The sequence below is a fragment of the Chlorocebus sabaeus genome, chromosome 3 (genome assembly GCF_047675955.1).
Source record: "Chlorocebus sabaeus isolate Y175 chromosome 3, mChlSab1.0.hap1, whole genome shotgun sequence".
Taxonomy (NCBI): domain Eukaryota; kingdom Metazoa; phylum Chordata; class Mammalia; order Primates; family Cercopithecidae; genus Chlorocebus; species Chlorocebus sabaeus.
Window position 1 is genome coordinate 24,285,126 of NC_132906.1, and position 19,347 is coordinate 24,304,472.

At 36.3% G+C, this 19,347-nt stretch overlaps 1 protein-coding gene across 8 annotated transcripts in view; it reads right to left on the minus strand.

The window, feature by feature from the left end:
* ZC3H13 (zinc finger CCCH-type containing 13) overlaps positions 1–19,347 on the minus strand; it is a 93,991-nt gene that overhangs the window by 16,555 nt on the left and 58,089 nt on the right. For 5 of the 8 annotated variants that reach the window (XM_037986714.2, XM_037986712.2, XM_037986715.2 and 2 more), the window contains exons 9-13: positions 17,006–17,316; positions 13,571–14,035; positions 9,236–9,427; positions 5,583–5,666; positions 4,684–5,239 (exon numbers count right to left, since the gene is read on the minus strand). In XM_037986714.2, coding sequence (XP_037842642.2) covers positions 4,684–5,239; positions 5,583–5,666; positions 9,236–9,427; positions 13,571–14,035; positions 17,006–17,316 — 1,608 coding nt within the window. The remainder of the gene's footprint in view (positions 1–4,683; positions 5,240–5,582; positions 5,667–9,235; positions 9,428–13,570; positions 14,036–17,005; positions 17,317–19,347) is intronic. The other 3 variants (XM_007960338.3, XM_007960341.3, XM_007960337.3) reach the window with 1 other exon arrangement.

A 19,347-nucleotide genomic window follows, 5' to 3' on the forward strand; every position in this document is an offset into this window, starting at 1 on the left:
AAATTCTAGGGGGCAAAAAGAGATTTGTTTTTACTAGTATCTCTTTACTATAACTGGAACATATAATTGTAGAAAAGCAATATTGCCAGAGGTGTATCATACAAAGGATATTCAGTGCCTTTAATAAAAATTCTTTACTTCATTTGCTAAGAATTGTGAACTTAAAATACATGACATTTCTTCTTCTTCTTCATTATACATGTAGAATACTCAAGTGAAAACTGACAGATTTAAATACTGCAAGGCGGTAACATGCAGCACAGAAATCAATATATTAATGTACCCTCTAATACAAATATTCAGCAATTTTGCATTCTTATGATATAAAAATGCCTTACGCTGCAGAGCTGAATGAGAAAACCTAATATTGGCTTTGAAGTAAAAAAGCTATGAGTTCAACTTACAACTACATTAGTTATTATGCAGCCTTTAGAAGGTTCCTTGAAGTCACTGAACCTTAGTTTCCTCATCTGAAAATGGGGGGGTGGGGCTGGGTGGGTGGGAAATGAGAGTCCATCTCATAAAACTGCAGTGAGGAATAAACCCAGAGCCAGATATGTTGTGGGTATACTGTAAAATCAGTTCCTTTTCCCTTCTTGGAAATCACTTTCTTGTTGACAAATTAATAAAATAATTCATATGTTCATTATACTTTTTGTTCCTTAGTTGAGCTTTAAATGAGTAGCGTTTTATATCTCCTGGGTACTTATTCTAGTGTTTTCCGCCATTTTCATCAAAATTTGATTACCTGTTTTTTTCATTAATACTGTTTGTTTATAAATACTATGGTCAAAAGTTAAGAAACATACTGTATACACGGACCAATGGAACAGAATAGAAAACCCAGAAATAAAGCCAAATGATCTTCAACAAACCATACAAGACGTAATGGGGAAAGGACACCCTATTTACTAAATGGTGGTGGGAAAACTGGCAAGTCACATGTAAAAGAATGAAACTGGATCTCTCTCACCTCAAACAAAAATCAGCTCAAGATGGATCAAAGACTTAAATCTAAGACCTGAAACCATTAAAATTCTAGAAATTAACACTGGGAAAACTCTTTTGGACAATGGCCTAGGCAAAGACTTCATGACCAAGATTCTAAAAGCAAATGCAACGAAACCAAAAAGAAATAAATGGAACCTAATTAAACTAAAAAGCTTCTGCACAGCAAAATAAATAACAAAGAAAACCCATAGAACGGGAGAAAATACTTGCAAACTATGCATCCAATAAAGGACTAGTATCCAGAATCTATCAGAAAGTCAAACAAATCAGCAAGAAAAACATAAACAATCCCATCAAAAAGTGGACAAAGGACATAAATAGACATTTCTCAAAAGAAGACATACAAACAGCCAACAAACATACGAAAAAATGCTCAAAATCACTCATCCAGGGAAATACAAATTAAAACCACAATGAGATGCCACCTTACTTCTACAAAAATGGCCATTAAAAAGTAAAAAACAACAGTAAATGTTAGCATAGACATGATGAAAAGGGAATGCTTATTCACTGCTGGTGGAAATGTAAATAAGTACAACCTCTATGAAAAACAGTATAGAGATTCCTTAGAGAACTAAAAGGAGATGTTTGATCCAGCAATCCCACTACTGGGTATCTACCCAAAGGACAAGAAGTCATCCTATGAAAAAAACACATGCACATGTATGTTTATAGCAACAAAATTCACAACTGCAAAGATATAGAACCAACCTAAGTGCCCATTGGCCAATGAGTGGATAGAGAAAATGTGGTATATATACACCATGAAACCATGGAATATTACTTAGCCATAAAAAGCCATAAAAAAATGGAGTATTACCTAGCCATTTTGTTTTCTTTAAAAAAACCAAAACAAAATAATGTCTTTTGCAGCAACTTGCTCTCACTTGTAAGTGAGAGCTAAGCTATGAGTATGCAAAGGCATACAGAGTGATATAATGGGTTTTAGAGACTCAGAACGGAGAGGGTGGGAGGAGAGTGAGGGACAAAAACATACATGTTTGGTACAATGTACACTACTCAGGTGACAGGTGCACTAAAATCTCAGAATTCATCCAGGTAACCAAAAACCTCTTGTACCCCAAAAACTATTGAAATAAAAATAAAACAAAAACATTGCAATGCATGTATATTCTAGACAGCTCCTTTATATAAATGAGCAACCATGTGCAGAAGGCCCCAGGTGTAATATGACAATTCACAGGCCCAAGCTTGTGTACTACTTTATCCAAAGCTCCTCTCCCATCAATAACTGGCCTATTTCCCCATTTTTCATATCTAATGACATGCTATGACAAGAGAATGGGGTGAAAGTGACACTGTGCAGATGTGAAGAGGATTCAGGAGGCCTTGCCGCTTCAGCTTCTGCCCTCTTGCAATGTTTCTACCATCACATGCAAAGCAGAGTTTAGACTACTGAAGTTCAGGGGTCAAGTGAAGGAGAAACAAGATGTCCTATTTGCCAGACACATGAGTGAGACAATCCTGGGCCTCCAGGCCCAGCTGCATTGTCAGATGGAATGTTGATACATGAGTTACTCCAAGTGAGACCAACAGAACAACCACTCTGTTGAGCCCAAGAAAAACTGCCAATCCACAGAATCATGAGCAAATAAATGGTTGTTGTTTTAAGCTACTAACTTATGTGGTGATGTGTTACACACCAAGAGATAACTGATAGACTGGAATAAAGTGAAAATTTAAAACATGAGAAAAAGTTATTTCAAGGAAATACCTAAACAAACACAATTAGAGTAAAATAAAATACAGCAATTTGGCAAACCTTCTACATAACAGCAGTTAAAAAAAGTGCTGAATACACTGAACTACTGAGATGACAATACAGTTAATGAAAGATTAAGATATTAATCTCACATAGTTTCTGTTATAGAGTTATTCAACTTCTAAATTTCTGGGGTCATTGTCAACTCTTAGATTGTCTAACCATGAAAAACCAGAAAAACTTTTGCTATTATAAGCAGATATCAGAAGCATGAAAAAAATACAGTTTGAGTATCCCTTATCCATGAAATGCTTTGGCTTTTGAATATTTGCATTGTACTTACTGGTTGTGCATCCTTTATCTGAAAATCTGAAATGTTCCAATGAGCATTTCCTCTGAGTGTCATGTCAGCGCTTAAAAAGCACTAGATTTTAGAGCATTTCAAATTCTGAATTTTTGGATTTGGGATGCTCAATCTGTATTAATGAAAACATAGGACTGAATAAAAGATAAATAACAAAGATTTCAGAATTTTAATCTTAGAAAATAAAGAGGTCAGAAAAGTGGGGGGTGGGGAGGGCGGGAATATGTACCTGTGCCTCCATGTGTTAAAAAAGATATCTCTGAAGTTTATGTTCAGGTAAGATTGTTCAAAATGTAAGGAGAGGGAAGCAGGAAAGTAATCCAGGGCGTGTACTACAGAAAACCATGGCTGCAAATTGAAGAGTAGCCAAGACCTAAGGGAAGAAGGTTCTACTTCTGTGCTGTGTTGTTTGGCCCTAACCATAACTCACAATAGGGAGGATGAAAAAAGCCTAAAGTAGGGAGCCTGTATTCACCCTGTGGCAAACGAACTGGAGGTAGGAGCAAGAAAACTGAAGATACATAAATTATTTTCTCAGTATGTTTTGGCAAAGTAAACCAGTGTTTATCCCAGTTGGAGGCAAAAAAGCAGTTAATTCTAATAAGTTTTGTTTTGTACCCATAGAACTTCAAAATTGACCAATCAGAGTCTAGAATTCTCATGAACACTGTGATCAGCTTAGTCAATTACTGTCTCCCCATCAACTAATGAGAGCCCCAACACAGAGAGGACTGCAAAGCTGACAGGGACAACTCTGGGGCCATCTTAGCCATCATTTGGAGAAAACCTTTCTGAGACTGAAATTAATACAGAGGGAAACTGGAGAGACAGAAACTGCTAATGCTTTGTTTGAGAATCTGGATATAGCCACATCAGAACAAGCAAAAGCTAATCTCCAACTTCCTAGATATTTGAGCAAGTAAGCTCTTTTTTGGTTAAAAGGGGGTGAGCGGGGGGGAATGCCCTCGATACATGAGATGCCAAGAACACATCTTTTGACCCCAAAGAACTACTCCACAGCACAAGAGAAGACACTTCCTTTTCTCTCATCTTCGAACCATGCAGTGATTACAAGGATTCCCTCAGTTCTAAAACATTGTCAATGCTTCCTGCAGCCTGGGGGTAGTGACTCCATAATTATAAGCACATAAAACTCATGAAGGATCATCAGAATGGCACAGGTGATATCCCTTGGTGACTAGTCTAGGGGATGTGATGGGATACAAGTTCACTGATTCCTGTCTTAATTTAAAAATTACTTTTTCCAGACAACTGAAAAAACTTTTTTTTTTTTTGGAGACAAGGTCTCCACCCAGGCTGGAGTGCAACGACATAACCTTGGCTCACTGCAACCTCTGCCTCTCAGGCTCAAACAATCCTCCCATCTCAGCCTCCCAAGTAGCTAGGACTACAGGCATGCGCCACTATGTACGGCTAATTTTTGTATTTTCTGTAGAGATGGAGTTTGCCATGTTGCCCACTCCTGGCCTCAAGAAATCTGCCCGCCTTGGCCTCCCAAAAAGTGCTGGGTAAAAAAACTTTAAACACCAGATACATAAAATAACTGACTGATAATTATTCTTACTTTGATTTTCTTTCATCATGTCCATCTCTTGGATTCCTATCTTCTCGGATCTCTTCTCGCTTTTCTCTGCGGTCATCTCGTCCTTTGTCTTTGTCTTCCCAATCCCTCTGGCGTTCTCGTTCTTTATCCCTTTCTCTCGCTCTTTCTCGTTCCCGTTCTCGCTCTCGCTCTCTCTCCCGTTCTCGCTCTCTTTCCCTCTCTCTTTCTTCTCTTTCTCGTTCCCGTTCTTTTTCCCTGTCTCGCTCCCTCTCTCTTTCCCGCTCTCGATCGTGGTCTCGGTCTCTATCCCTTTCACGATCTCTCTCTTTTTCTCTTTCTCTCTCTCGTTCCCTAGCACGCTCTCTTTCTAGTTCTCTCTCTTTTTCTCTTTCCCGATCTCGTTCACGTTCCCTCTCTCTCTCCCGCTCCCTGTCTCGTTCTCGTTCTCGATCTCTCTCTCTAGCCCTTTCATCTCTTCTATCATCCACTCTGTCTACTCTTCGTTCCTCTCTTCTTTCATCACGCTCAAGCTCGTCATTCCTTCCCTGATGTCGAATTGGTGAGCTTGGTCTTTGATCTACAATGAAAATCAAGTTTTGTCAGTGATTAAGTTGACAGATAACCTATTGGTAAGACAGCATGGTAAATCTTAAATTTTATCTGTGTATAGGGTCACACTGGCAACAAATTACAAACCAAGTAGCATATTTAATTTTAACTTAATATCCAAGTAACAATCACCCCTAGACATTAAATTTTTTAAAGATAATTTTATTTGCCCTCTGACTACCATGTTTCCTGCTCCCCGTCAACCCCCTTCCCCACTCCCACTGATCCACCTTTGATCTTTCTCTGCATGCTCCCTACCCTACCTCCAGCCCACTGCTCCAACCCCACTTTCTGCCATCTCTACCCTTCACCTCTGATCTTCTCTGTCCCCCCAGCAGGACCTGAGAACACTGGTGGCAAAGGATAGGGGCAGCAGGAGGTGTAGAACATAGGAGCTGAAGGAAAAAAAAAATTTCCCTCGTAAGTCACACCTCTAATTTCAGGCCAAAATATATACAAATCAAAGTGCAGCTATTATGTGAGGAAAATATAGTGAACAAAACATATGTCAGAATGTGTTGCTGCAATATCAATCTCTTATCATGAACTGTAATATTAAGGGTACTGATGTCTAGCAATCTTGAAATAAATGTAAAAAGTGTTTCATATTAGTGATCTATATTTGTAATTAATAACCAATTACTAATAAATTAGAAGCTTTACTTAATTATATAAATGACTACTCAGATGAAGAGCTGTTTTCTTAAAATGTTAACTGATAACCTCAACACACTTTATTTAAATTTTTTCCATGTACACACAAATCACATAAACAGAGTAAATGAATGCATGTTGCCCAAATACCCTGTTGAGCAGAAAATTAGTCTGGGATAAAAAAACATATACGAGGATGGCATGAACTTTTTCAAAGAGAGAGCCATTTTTCAAAGCAACTACTGTAGTCTGATCTAGGCTACTGTGATGTTTCCATTTACATACTATATATCTACTGGTTGTTCGATAAAGATCATATTATAATACGGCCAACAGGTTGGTAAGTGGAACATTTAACATCAACTCATTAAGCAGAATAATTTTAGGATGTTTCTAGGAAGGGTTCAACATGGTATTTTGGATTTCCCTTCCTAATCACTGATTAAAAAGACAAGTTCTATCTATCTTTACTATTTTAGAGGTTATAGACCCAGATACAAACGATCATAGCATTTTAAAGCGAAATCAAAATGAAATCCTACACAGTCGCTTCTCCCCCTTTCTATTTAAAAACAGAAATTATGCTCCAGAGTTGTCTTCCCAATGTCACAGAGATGGTAGATGCATTAGAAGTCAGTTTTCTTAAAAGCTTTTACTTTTGATGAAACCAACTTAAAGTAGTTCTTCTGTATCATACTTTGGATTCCTAGAATGCTATCTACCCATCTTTTGTATTCTCTGAATTCCTAGTTTGAAGGAGTCATACCAACATCATAATCATTACAAGATAACCTGAAACAAATTCAATACCATAACTTATAGAAAATCATACTTTAAATTTCTAATTACAGCAATATCAGCAAATAGACTATTCAGACATGCTTTTATGAGAGATATATTTTATTTTCCCAACCAAAATATCAATGCTTTCTTCAAAGGAAAATGCAAAGAATATAAGAACATCACTTTAATATGTCTAAACTATCTTCCCCTTTCTTTCCCCCAAAATGTGTTATTCAAACATGTGCTTCTACTCACACATTTCCTTATTTTAATAAACGACATACCAATTCATTAAAGCTGATAATCTCTGAGTTGTCTAAGTCTCATCATATCCAAGTACCATTAACTTCACTGCTAAAATATTTCTTTGTTCCTTTCTCTGTCCCCACAGATATAGTTATTAACTCAGACCTTGATCAGGTCTTCTTAGATGCCTATGTCATCAACAGTCTAACTAATTGGTATCCTTGTTTTCAATCTTTCCCAACATCCTTAATATGTTTTTGATGAAAATTATTTCTTCCAACTGCTTAAAAGCAGTTATCTTGTAGGCAGTGAAAGGCAATTAAAATCAAATTTTTAGCCTGACTAGGCTAAACTTAGGTCATTTACTACCTGGCCTATAGTCTTTCATCAGTCCTTTTCTCTGGCTTATTTTCTACCTTGCCAATTATAGCATACTCTGACTCCAATCTTGTAACATAATTCCTTACTACTCCGAAGCACATGTTTCTTTCAGTCCTGGTGTCTATACATGCTGCACCCTCTTCCTGTAAAGTGCTCCTTCTATAGTTTCCTTTTATCCTTCAGGCCCTAATTCAGATGTCACTTCTTTAGCCAGCTTTCTTGGAATTGCTCAGAATTGAGTTTGCTCCTTTGTCTTCTCACAGAACTTTTATATAGAGTAGTAGCATTTATCCTACTTTGCTTTTTTGGGTGGGGAGTTCTTCCCTCTCCCCATTAAATTCTACAAGGATAAGAATTATTGTACCTCAAGTGCCTAGCAAAGTGCCTAACATGGGTACTCAACAAATATTTGTAAAATATTCATTAGCCTCCAAAATATTTTTTTACTTCAATCATACATCTGATAATTATTGAAGTAGTTACAGTAAAATTAAAATAGAGAACTGAACTCAGCAGACCTGAGTTTGAATTCCAGCTCTGGAACCTACTTCTCTATAATATTGTAATCTTACTACTCTTAGATCTAATCCCCAAAACTCTGAAAACATGAATTATTTTATCATACCTACACTTACAAGGATATTGTAAAGATTAAGTCGGAATATATGTAAAGCAATTATCAGAGTTCTTGGCACCTAGCAGAAGATCAATACATGTGGTTGAACTAACCATAAGACTGAAACCAAATGGTATGGTACTACTGAATTCAGGCATGAGATGAGAAAAATCTGAGCAAGGACATGAAAATAGAAAAAAAGGAAAAAAGAGATTTTAAAAAAAGCATCACCAGTTCTAAAAGTCCTAGGGAAGAAATAATTTCAGATATCAAAACAGAACATAGAAACTCCAGCCCTATCTGTAACTAAGGAAATTCTACATATCTTTTAACCAAAATGCATTAGGCTTACCATACAAACTCAACCCAATCAATTCTCCTACTTCTGATCCTATCTATGCTCCCAAAAGTAGACAATGCCTTAGAAACTTTATTATTCTTCTACTACTAACCAATCAAGATATAATATTACCTCTTTGATTCAGCCCATAGTAAAGTATCAACATTCAATTCTCTGGGCCATCAAGTTTCATGCTATATTAATCTAGGCAGTATAGTGAACCTTACTTCAGCCAAGGTTAGTAAGACCTTCATAACATTTTTAATGTTTAAAGGCCCAAGTAAGTACAGAAACAAAAGCTTGCCAAAGAAACTATTTACAACCCTTCTTAAAAGTGCTTCCTAATCTTGCTTCAAAATTGCTTTAAGAGATCATCTGATAGATGAACAGAAAAAGTTTTGGCTTAAGACATATAAGAATGCAAAATTAGCTAAAGCAAATACCATATCTTCTCAGGATAGAATACAAATAAAATATTTCTCTAAACAATCCCTAGCCCTATCATTGGTTTTTTGTTTTAATTTTTTTATTGCTCCTCTCTGAAAGTCCTAATAAAATTCTATTGATCACAGCGAATGAGTGAGTAGCCAGGATACTCAGATGTGAAGTTTAGGTATTTCTTGAATCAGAATTGCCTGGAATGGAACCCAACCATCTACATTCTTTAAAGGTTTGTAAGCTATTTGGTTAAGATGAGAGACGCACAGCAGGGCACCCAAGTTTTGCACTTTGTTGCCAGTAGGTACTGGTCACTAGCTATTGACATAATCCCTCCCAAACCATGTGAACAAAGATTATATGAGTATATATAATAGTTTCAAGTGTGTCATCAAGCACAAGCCTTAAAATATATTTTATATTAAATAGTAAATTGGTAACTGTTTTAAAAAACAATTCACCCAATTGATATTGTTCACTATTTAATAAAATTCTGTTTGACAAACCTCTCTCTCTGTTGTCGCGACGGTCTCGCTCTCCATGTCTTCTCTCAAAGGAAGAATCCCTTGCTTGATCTCTGTTGTCTCTTTCAGGATATCGGTCTCTTTCAGGATAGCTACTTCGAGTTTCCCAGCTGTCATGATAGTTGCTATTACTACTGTGACTATCAATTTGAGAACCTCTTGAGCTTCGACTTCCTAAACAAAGGACAGTCACACAAATGTTTACCACATACACTTTATTCAACAAATTTCATCAGTCACAATCTTTCCTCCTAAAAACCACTAATATATATATTTAATATTCCAAAGTGTGGTAATCACTCCTGAAAAGAGTATCAAGCAATGAATCAGAACAACCAAGGTGTCCAATGACTGACCTGAGTAGACAAAGTCCCAGTTTTCTCTATCTATATAAAAGTCATACGATAAAATCATAAAATTAAAAGATTCATTAAAGTTAACCTGTCCCCCCCGCCAAAAAAAAAACACTATTTCTTCATATCTAATTCACAGATATATAAAAATAATGAAAAAAATGGGTATATATTATTGCTTAAATACAGTTTACAGTGAAAACATTCCAACATAGAACACCAAGGTTAATGACATTAAATTGTATGTGAACATTTTCATTAACAGATGTGGGAAACAGACGTTCACAGTGGCTTTGTTCATAACAGCCAAAACCTGCAAAGTACACTAATGTCTTTCAATGGGTGAACAATTAAACAAACTGTGGCACGTGCATGCCATGGAATACTATTCGGCAATAAAAATAAATGACTGATATATGCAACAACTTGGATGAACCCCAAGAAAAAATTATGCTGAGTGAAAAAGCCAATCTCAACAGGATACATACAGCATTATTCCATTTATGAGACAATTACAGGATAAAGGACACGTAAGAGGCTGCCAGGGGTCGGGGCCGGGGGCCAGGTGAGAGTTGTGGCTATAAGGGGGTAATAAAAGGCAATCTTAGGATGTTATAGATGAGTACCTTGACTATGGAAATGGGCTACACACATGATAAAACTGCATAAAGCTACATACAGACACACACCCAAGTGCATGTATACTGGTGAAATCTGAATAAACTCTATGGATTGTACCAATGTCAGTTGTTTGGTTTTGATACTACACTACAGGTAGGATGTTAGATGTTAACACTGGATAAGTTGGGAGAAGGATAAACAAAGTTTCCCTGTACATTTATTTGCAATCTCCTATGAATTCCTAATTACTTCAAAACAAAATGAAATTAAAAAACAAGCAAACAAAAAAACCCCCTTTTTTGAGCAGGGAGGGTTAGGAGTAGAGAAAGAAGCAGTACTGGGGCTGTGATAATTTAGGAATATCTGGCAAAAACAGACAGAAACTCTGAGGGCCCTGCCCTTAACCTCATAGAATTACCACAAATCAATCTTGACAAAGATGAGTTCACTCCAAACTTAAAAGAACATATGACAAACTAACCCACCCAAAGTCAGAACCAAAAAGCACTTCCCCAAGATTTAAAAAACAAACAAAAACACAAAGAATACAAATGTAACAGGCTTTTGAGACCTAAAAGAATTACAGTATGATTCTATGGGTATTTTAATAATCAAAATAGATATGAAAAATATTTTAATAATTAAAGACCAGGAAGAAAACATGTAAAACATTTTTAAAGACTACAAAAAGGCTACCTATAACATCTAGGAATGAATGGGTTAACCATCAAATCAGATGCAGCTAAGAAAGAACTGGTAAACTAGAAGTTAAACCTGAGAATATGACCTAGAGGCAAAACAGATAAAGAGATGAAAAATTTGCAAGTTAAGAATGAAAGAAGATACAGTGAGGAGATTTAATGTGTCTAAAACTATATGTTGTTTAGAGTTACATTTAAAAAAAAAATTAAAGCCTGAAAGGATGGAAAAAGATATATCAAACAAATACTAACCAAAAGACAGCTGCCAGCAAAACAATCTTCAAGAAAAATACAGGCTGAATGCCCTTTATCTGAAATGCTTGGGACCACAGGTGTTTTGGATTTTGGAATATTTGCATTATATTGATTCAGCATCCCTAATCTGAAACATTGGAAATCCAAAATACTCTAATAAGCATTTCCTCTAAGTGTTATGTCAGCTCTCAGAATGGCTGGATTTTATCAGAGTTGCTAGTGGCTATAGTTGAAAAAAAAGAAAATACATTAAAAAGTTTGAGATTTTGGAGAATTTCAGATTAGGGATGCTCAACCTGAACCTGGCATAAACAGTCATTCTATAATGAATAAAGAAATAAATAACTCATCTTATGTGTACCTAAGAGCAAAGCCTCAAAGTATTCAAACAAAAAAATGATCAAACTATAAGAAGAAATGAACAAATCTACAAATTCCACAATGATAGTGGAAGACTTAACTCACCTCTCTGTAATGACAGAACAAGCAGACTAAGAAAAATTACATGTAGATTTGAAAGTGTAGTTAAACAAACTTTATCTTAGAGAAACACTCTGCATTCAACCATTACAAATGCAACTCCCTTGAAAGCATATGTAGAACGCTTACAAAAACAGACCACTGAGTCACAAAATAAGAGTTAACAAATACATTTCCCAAAGAACTGACTTTCAACAGAGTATTTTCTGACAACTAAAATGGGGTGAGAGAACTTAATCCTTAACGCAATAAAAAGCATCTGCAAAAAATCCACAAACACCATACTTAGTAATAAAATGCCAGCAACAGTCCTTTAAAATCTGAAACAAAGCAAAGCCCACTCTACTTATATTTAACACTGTATTGATAAAGATGCTCAGCAGGTTACTGACAGAAAATTAATAATCAGAAAAGAGCCAAATCAGTCTGTTCCTAGGAACATTTGTTAAGACAATCTAATTAGATCAAGAAAATATAGCAACATCATTTAAATGTAAGATTAATATACAAATGCCAATTACCATTTCCATGTACCAACAAAGCATTAGAAAATGCAATGTTATAAGAGACACCATTTAGTGACATACATACACAGTTATTCACTAAAGCATTGTTTGAAAGAGATCAAGATTGGAAAACCAAAATACCCAGTAATGCAGCACTTGCTGACTGTATGGTATATTCTACAATAGATAACATGTGCCAAAAGAAGAAAATAGCTGTTTACCACAAAGAAAGACATGAAAGATATTTTTACTGGTTGAAAACAGTAGGATATAAAACAGTACATAGTTTTTTCCAGTGTTTTTAAAAATTATTTTTGTAAATCCAGAGGGGAAATCAAATGGATATTTATTTGCTTGCGTAAAATGTTTTTTGGGAAGAATACATACAAAGCTGGCAAAAGAGTGGTCAGGGTACAAGGGAGGCTTTTCACTATATGTCCTTTTATACATTCAAAATTTTGAACCATGTATATGCATAATTAAAAAATTTTTTTATCTTACAAAATGTAAAAGCACTATTTACAATGGCAACAAAAATAGAGGATACCCAGGAAAAAAAAATGTAAAAAATATTGGAAATATTATAAATTAAGTTGACGCATTTGAAATAAAAATCCAATAGTTTTTTATGAAACTAAAAACTGTTTTCTAAAATTGACATGAAAAAGTAAAGGGTCAAGAAAACACAAGGCAGCTCAAAGAAGCTAAAGGACCCTCAACACAAATATGAAGCTGTAATACTGATAAGGATTGACTAACAGACCAATGGAAAGAATAAAAGTGATCAAAGTTCTGCAGCAGTGTTTGGGGAGAGGGGAGAAAAGCAGGTGGAGGTAAAGAGAGGTCATGATAATTAAGTCTCAGCAGTTTGGAAATAGTTACAATATATTTAAGTCATTTGGGTGATGGCAAATACTTTTTATGAAAAGAAAAATGGCTCAAGATAATGACATGTGGCAGTTTGACAGGGTCTGAAGCAAGTACAAATACTGAAGAATACACAAATCAGTCATTTCTGATGCCAACAATTTTGAAAACCCACCACTTTAATTCTACTTTAATTTAATGAACATTTTATCATATTTATACCTATTTAAAAGAAAGTAAGTTCCTTGTGATTCTACTTTTTTGTCTGATAGTGATTTTCTTAGTGTTCTACATTAATCAAGATGACAGGCATGACTGGATATAATTGGGGGGGTCTAGCTCAAGCTCCATTTACCTTCTGCTATTTTAACTAGTAATTCCAATTAGGAATTTATAAGGAAGACTATAAGTTCAATTAATTAAAAATTACTGTGACAAAATGATAACGAATGTAAGAAACAACATATTAGAAATCTTAGGAGATGTTATACTTTCTATATAAGATATAGTTCATTGACAAGTCAAAAACCTTACCCTTTTCAGGTAACTCAGGAACTCTCCCCCTGCTTCTGCCCATTCGGTCATTTCTAATTTCACTTCGAGACTCATTTCTGGACTCGTTCCTTATTTCGGTACGAGAACTTTCTTCTCTCAAATGGTTTCGGCCATAACTCCGGGATTCTTCTGGATATGCATCCTCCTTTCGATGAGTATCTCGACCTTCACGGTCCCTGTAGTCATGGGCATCACGAGTGGACCGAGAATCTCTGGGATCACGGCTCTCTTTGGTATCTCTGCTATAATCCCTCATCTCTCTTGAGTCCCGAATGTCTCTGGAGTCTCTTAGTTCCCTTCGGTCCCTAGTATCTCTGGCATCTCTCCGATCCCGACCATCTCGAGGTTCTCTGTCATCTCTGTGGTCTCTAGAAGAGCTCTGATCCTGTTCATACTCTCGTTCTTCTCTTGAGTCCTTTTCTCTGTCTCGTTTGCCCCTAGTATCTATAATGCAATTTTGGAAATCGACTGTAATTGCCTTTACAAAGTTTCAGGAAACTAGACAACATATTTAATACAGAACTTTAAAAATTTTATTACAATGACAATTCATGTTCTTTGCAAAAAATAAGAAGCTAAAATCCCAAAGATAATTAACACTTGATAACAATGTTCTTCATTAGATAAACTCTGAACATGAATTTCCTCTGCCCCGACTTACCTATACTTACAGATCCTAAACAACTGAAACAAATACGTTGATCTCCTATCATTGATGGCTTACTTTTTAGAAACCACTTTTAAATACAAAGACACTTCAGTTACTTGAATCTTTTCTGTCAACTATTAAGCTAGGTTAAACTAGACCGTATGTGACCTCCTCAAATGTACTTAAGTACTCGAGGGTAGCCTATGGTGAGTAAGCTAGCTGGTTAAGTGATACTGTTATTCACTCTCTTTTCCTGCACTGTTTAATGGTATAACACTCATGTGTGCAAGTCTTTAAAGCTTTCTTAGAGCACTTTCTAGCTGGGTGTGGTGGCATGTACCTACAGTGCCAGCTACTTGGGAGGCTGAGGTAGGAGGATTGCTTGAATCCAGGAATTTGAGTTCAGCCTGAGCAACATAGTAAGATGAGAGTCTTTCTCTTTAAAATGAATAAACAAAAAAGCATTTCATAGAAAAAAAAAATACTTTCACTTTTTAAAAGCTGGACTGAACGACACTGACTATCTGAAAAAACCATGTCATTTTATAATAAAGAAATAGAGACCCAAAACTTAAATGGCTTAGTCAATCCCATAATTTGGAAAGATCAGAAACCACTCTTTACATATATTTAGAAAGGGCATAAACTGATTATAACAAATCTGATATGAAGCCAAAGAATTAACAAGAGAACCTCAAAGAATAAATACTGCCCTTTTTATCAGATTCTTCTGCAAGTTGCTCTTATACTCTGGAATTGCCCTAGTCTGAGGCTATGTTGGCAACTCTAGCAGCCTCATGCCCAAAACATTATAAGTTTACTTCCTTTTCTCTTTGTCTAGTGGCTAGGCCCACAGACTTTCTCATGGACCCAAACATCTTGTAACCACAAGGCCCTCAGACCCTCATCAATAACCTATCTCCCCCACCAATTCCTTTGTCCATATATCCATATCCACAAATCCCGTTTAAGGACAAAGGCAAGAGGCAAAGATGTGACATATCTCCATCCCTTTCTGTGCATATCTTTCACTTCTACTCCTCCCCCAATACCAGCTGTGCCTGAAAATGTGTTCACTTAGTGCCAGATCTTTTTCTCATGATGCGCCCATCTGTCTTTACAAACACATCTAGGTACTAGGTACTGTATTTTGTTCTTTACCTACCTCCCTATCCTTCCACCAAAATTATTCTTATTTCAGAAAATGACATCTAAATAGAGAGGAACAATTTTTTAAGTACTTACAAAGAACTTAAAACAATTATGGTTTGTTACGAGAAGAATCCCTTAATACAAGCATTCCTATGAGACTCAATTGCTTACTATTTTCCCTTCATTAGTATGTTTAATAATGTTAAGGGAGTTTTCATTCAATAAGAAGTCATTAAATATGTACTATATTCCTGGTCAACTCTAGTTGTTAAATATCTTATTAAAATTTATAGAAAGGTACAACATAAGAGAATTTTCCCATCTTATCAATGTTCCATAAATACTGCTGTGCTGACCTAGTCCCAAAATCATACACACACACAAAAAATTCTATCAAATAGGTGCTTTCCCCAGTCCCTGCTTATTTTCTTGAATATCATTCTCACCCGCCATTTTCTTGAACAAAAAAACCCGATTAATTATTGCTTGCACTGTTGATAGGAAGAGAATACTAAATTCAACATGTTTCATAGGAGACTGCTGTACTCCACTCACACAGAGGCGCTTAAAAGGCAAATTAAATATAAATGTTGTTGCAAGTAAGCATTTCCTGAGTACTTACTATGTTAAAAAATGAACACAGGAGAAGTTAGAAAACAGACTTAGTAAGTTAAATCTACAAAGACCAGAAGCTTAGACAAGAAGTAAAGAAAGAGATGAGAGCTATTAAACAGGCTTTATTGCCAGGTAACAATAAAATCTCAGCCTGAATGGGGAGTAGCAAATCCAAAGTTAACTTAATTCTCAGGGATATAAAAAGGAAAACCACTTTGCTCACTTCTTTATTATGACCTAGAAATTTGACGAGTTGGTTTGCAATGACCTTCTGCAATTCCCCCCAGCCTTCACTCCTTTATCAAAACACTTCTGATGCTTTCCAACTATGCTCCCTGATTTGTTGCTTTTCTTCCCTTCACTTCGTTTTCAAAATACATTAACTCAGCAATTGAAATGGATGCTCTAAGGATCAGATGGCCAAAAATTTCCAGAACTTGACAGTACTTACTCAGCAGAATATCTTTTATTATTATTATTATTTTTGAGCTGGAATCTTGCACTGTTGCCCAGGCTGGAGTAGGGTGGTGCAATCTCAGCTCAATGCAACCTCCGCCTCCCAGGTTCAAGCAATTCTCCTGCCTCAGCCTCCCGAGTAGCTGGGACTACAGGCGCATGCCACCATGCCCAGCTAATTTTTTGCATTTTTTAGTAGGTACGGGGTCTCACTGTATTAGCCAGGATGGTCTCAATCTCCTGACCTCGTGATCTACCCACCTTGGCCTTCCAAACTGTTGGGATTACAGGCATGAGCCACTGTGCCCGGCTAGAACATCTTAACTAAAGAAAGCACCAGCTTAGCATACCTGTAAATACCAACCTGTATATACCTAATAGCTTACATTCCCATGTTGTTAAGCATCTCCTATTGCCCTCAAGAATTCTAGTCTGTGTGTTACAGAAGACTTAACATAGCAAAGTCCTCCTCCATTTCTCGTTACAACAATGAAGCTGGATATCCAATTTTTCAATTAAAAAAATCAAAGTAAAGTACACACCTTCCCTCCTTTCATGACGTCGATCATGAGATTGTGAAGTTCGTTCATGATCATGTCTCCCTTTCTCTCGCATTGGAGAGCGATGCCTTGGAGGACTCTGCTTTCTCTGAGGAGACGACAACGAATGTGAAGGATAAGGAGAGGCAGAGCGTCGTAAAGGTGGAGTTAGTGTCCGTTGATAAGATGGTGAAGGAGTTCTTTTTCGACGAGGAGAAGGAGAATGTCTTTGAATAGATGATCCTGATTGTGAGGAAGATGAGTGATGTCTAGAAGATATAGGAGAATGATGCTGTCCTGCTGGGGAAGTAGACCTACAAGGAAAAACAGTAACAATAAAACATGTATTCCAGAACTTCATTTCTAGCCAAAGGAAAATCTTTAAAAACAAAAAAGTGAATGTAAAAGTATAGCTAATAACTCTAGGATAAATTTTAATTCACAATGCTGTAAAATTATAAGTAAGTTACTTTTTAAAGACGTGACTTAACTTTAAGTCAACCAGAAGCAACAGTTCAAGCACAGATATGCGGTGCTTTTCTCCCAGGCTTTAGTGCCAAAGTACACTGCATTTTCCAACATACACCATCTACCCTAACTTCAAGTATGGAATTCACTCTGATAATCTGAGAGTGTGAATAAGTACTTGGAGGGAGAAAACCCACAAACTATGGCAAAACATACTACTGAGATCTAGATAGAAAGTGGCTGTGAGAATGCCTGTAAATTCATGGCTATGGGAAAAGGGAGCTAGCATCAGCTAAGGCAAACAAAAAGTCCACGTTGCTTGGGTTGACATTTAGGACGATGAAAGAATCCTAGAGTTAAGAAAAGGATAACAAAATATATACTGTCTTTAACTTAAGTAATCTGCCTTCACTGTGGGCAGCACAAACTGAGAGTTAGTTCATAGTTCGTGGTTCAACTAACGCCTCCTCTATTCCTTGCAAATCATTTTCTTTCACTGCTACCAGAGAAACAACACATAACCTCACGAAACAGATGTGATCATTAAGTGCATCTGAATCACTCCTAGAGTCTATTATGCCTGGGTCTTGTCCACACTTTTGTGCAATAACTAAGAAGCAGCAGCAAATAATGTTTAAAAAACATTCTAGACATGCCTAGAGAAACATATTCCTCAAAGCAATCATCTCAAGAGCTAAAAGCTTATTCAAAAAAATTCTGACTTTTTTAGTCAAAGCACTTCTGTAATTATCTTCAGTGTCCATGATAAATATTATTTTAGTATGTACAATGATGGCACAAATCATTACTAATTCTAAACCAGTTTCTCAACCCTAGCACTACTGACATTTTGTACTGGGTAACTCTTTGGAGACAGGGGAGTGTCTTGCACAAGACATATAGGATGTTTAACAGCATCCCTGGCCTTAACTCACTAGATGCCAGTAGCAGCTCTCCCATTCCAAGGTATGACAATAAAAAATTACTCCAGACATTGACAAATGTCCTCTACCAGGCAAAATCACCTCCAGTTGAGAACCACTACCTTAAACTATGTTGTTTATAAATGATGCCTTAGTAAACCTTCCATCAAAAAAAGGTTTCAATCTATAAACTACTTAGAGTTTATAGTTATTTATATCCTACTACTCAAGGTCATGGCCAAGGTCTGATTTTTCACAAAGAAATTTATAACTTCTGGCATAAATGGGTTAACGGGGTCATGGAATATCTGGCTAAACGTTATTTCTGGGCACATCTGTGAGGGATTCCTAAAAGAGTCTGGCATTTGAATCAGTAAACTGAGTAAGTCAGGAAACCGATCTAAAATATTAGGAAGAATTTGCAGAAAAGAATTTAGGCAAATAAAAATACCTTTGGGTAACAGTTGACTGAAATAAAAAGTCTGCTAACTAGAACACTACCCTCACCTAAACATCAAGTTTTCTGTGACTTGATTAAAGCTTTATGCTTTTAATAAAATAGTGATTTCTTTCTAACATAAAAAGGTAAGCCATAAGCCACTAAAATTTAATTGACTCTAAATAGAAATTTATTAACTTAACAGATAAAATGAGTGGAAATACTCAATGGGTCTTAGTCAAATTTGGAAAACCATTTATGATCAATGCCCATTTAAATGCATCCTACTGAACAGAAAAATCACTGCAAGAGTAAAAATTAGAGTCAGTATTTTCTGGTGCTTTTCAATTTCAATTTCAGCTTCATTAGGTTCTAGTAAATTTTTTTATTTTTTATTTTTTGGGGGACAAGGTCTCGCTTTGTCACCCAGGCTAGAGTATAGTGGCATGATCATGGCTCACTGCACTCTTGGCTTCCTGGGCTCAAGTGATCCTCCTGCCTCAGCCTCCTGAGCA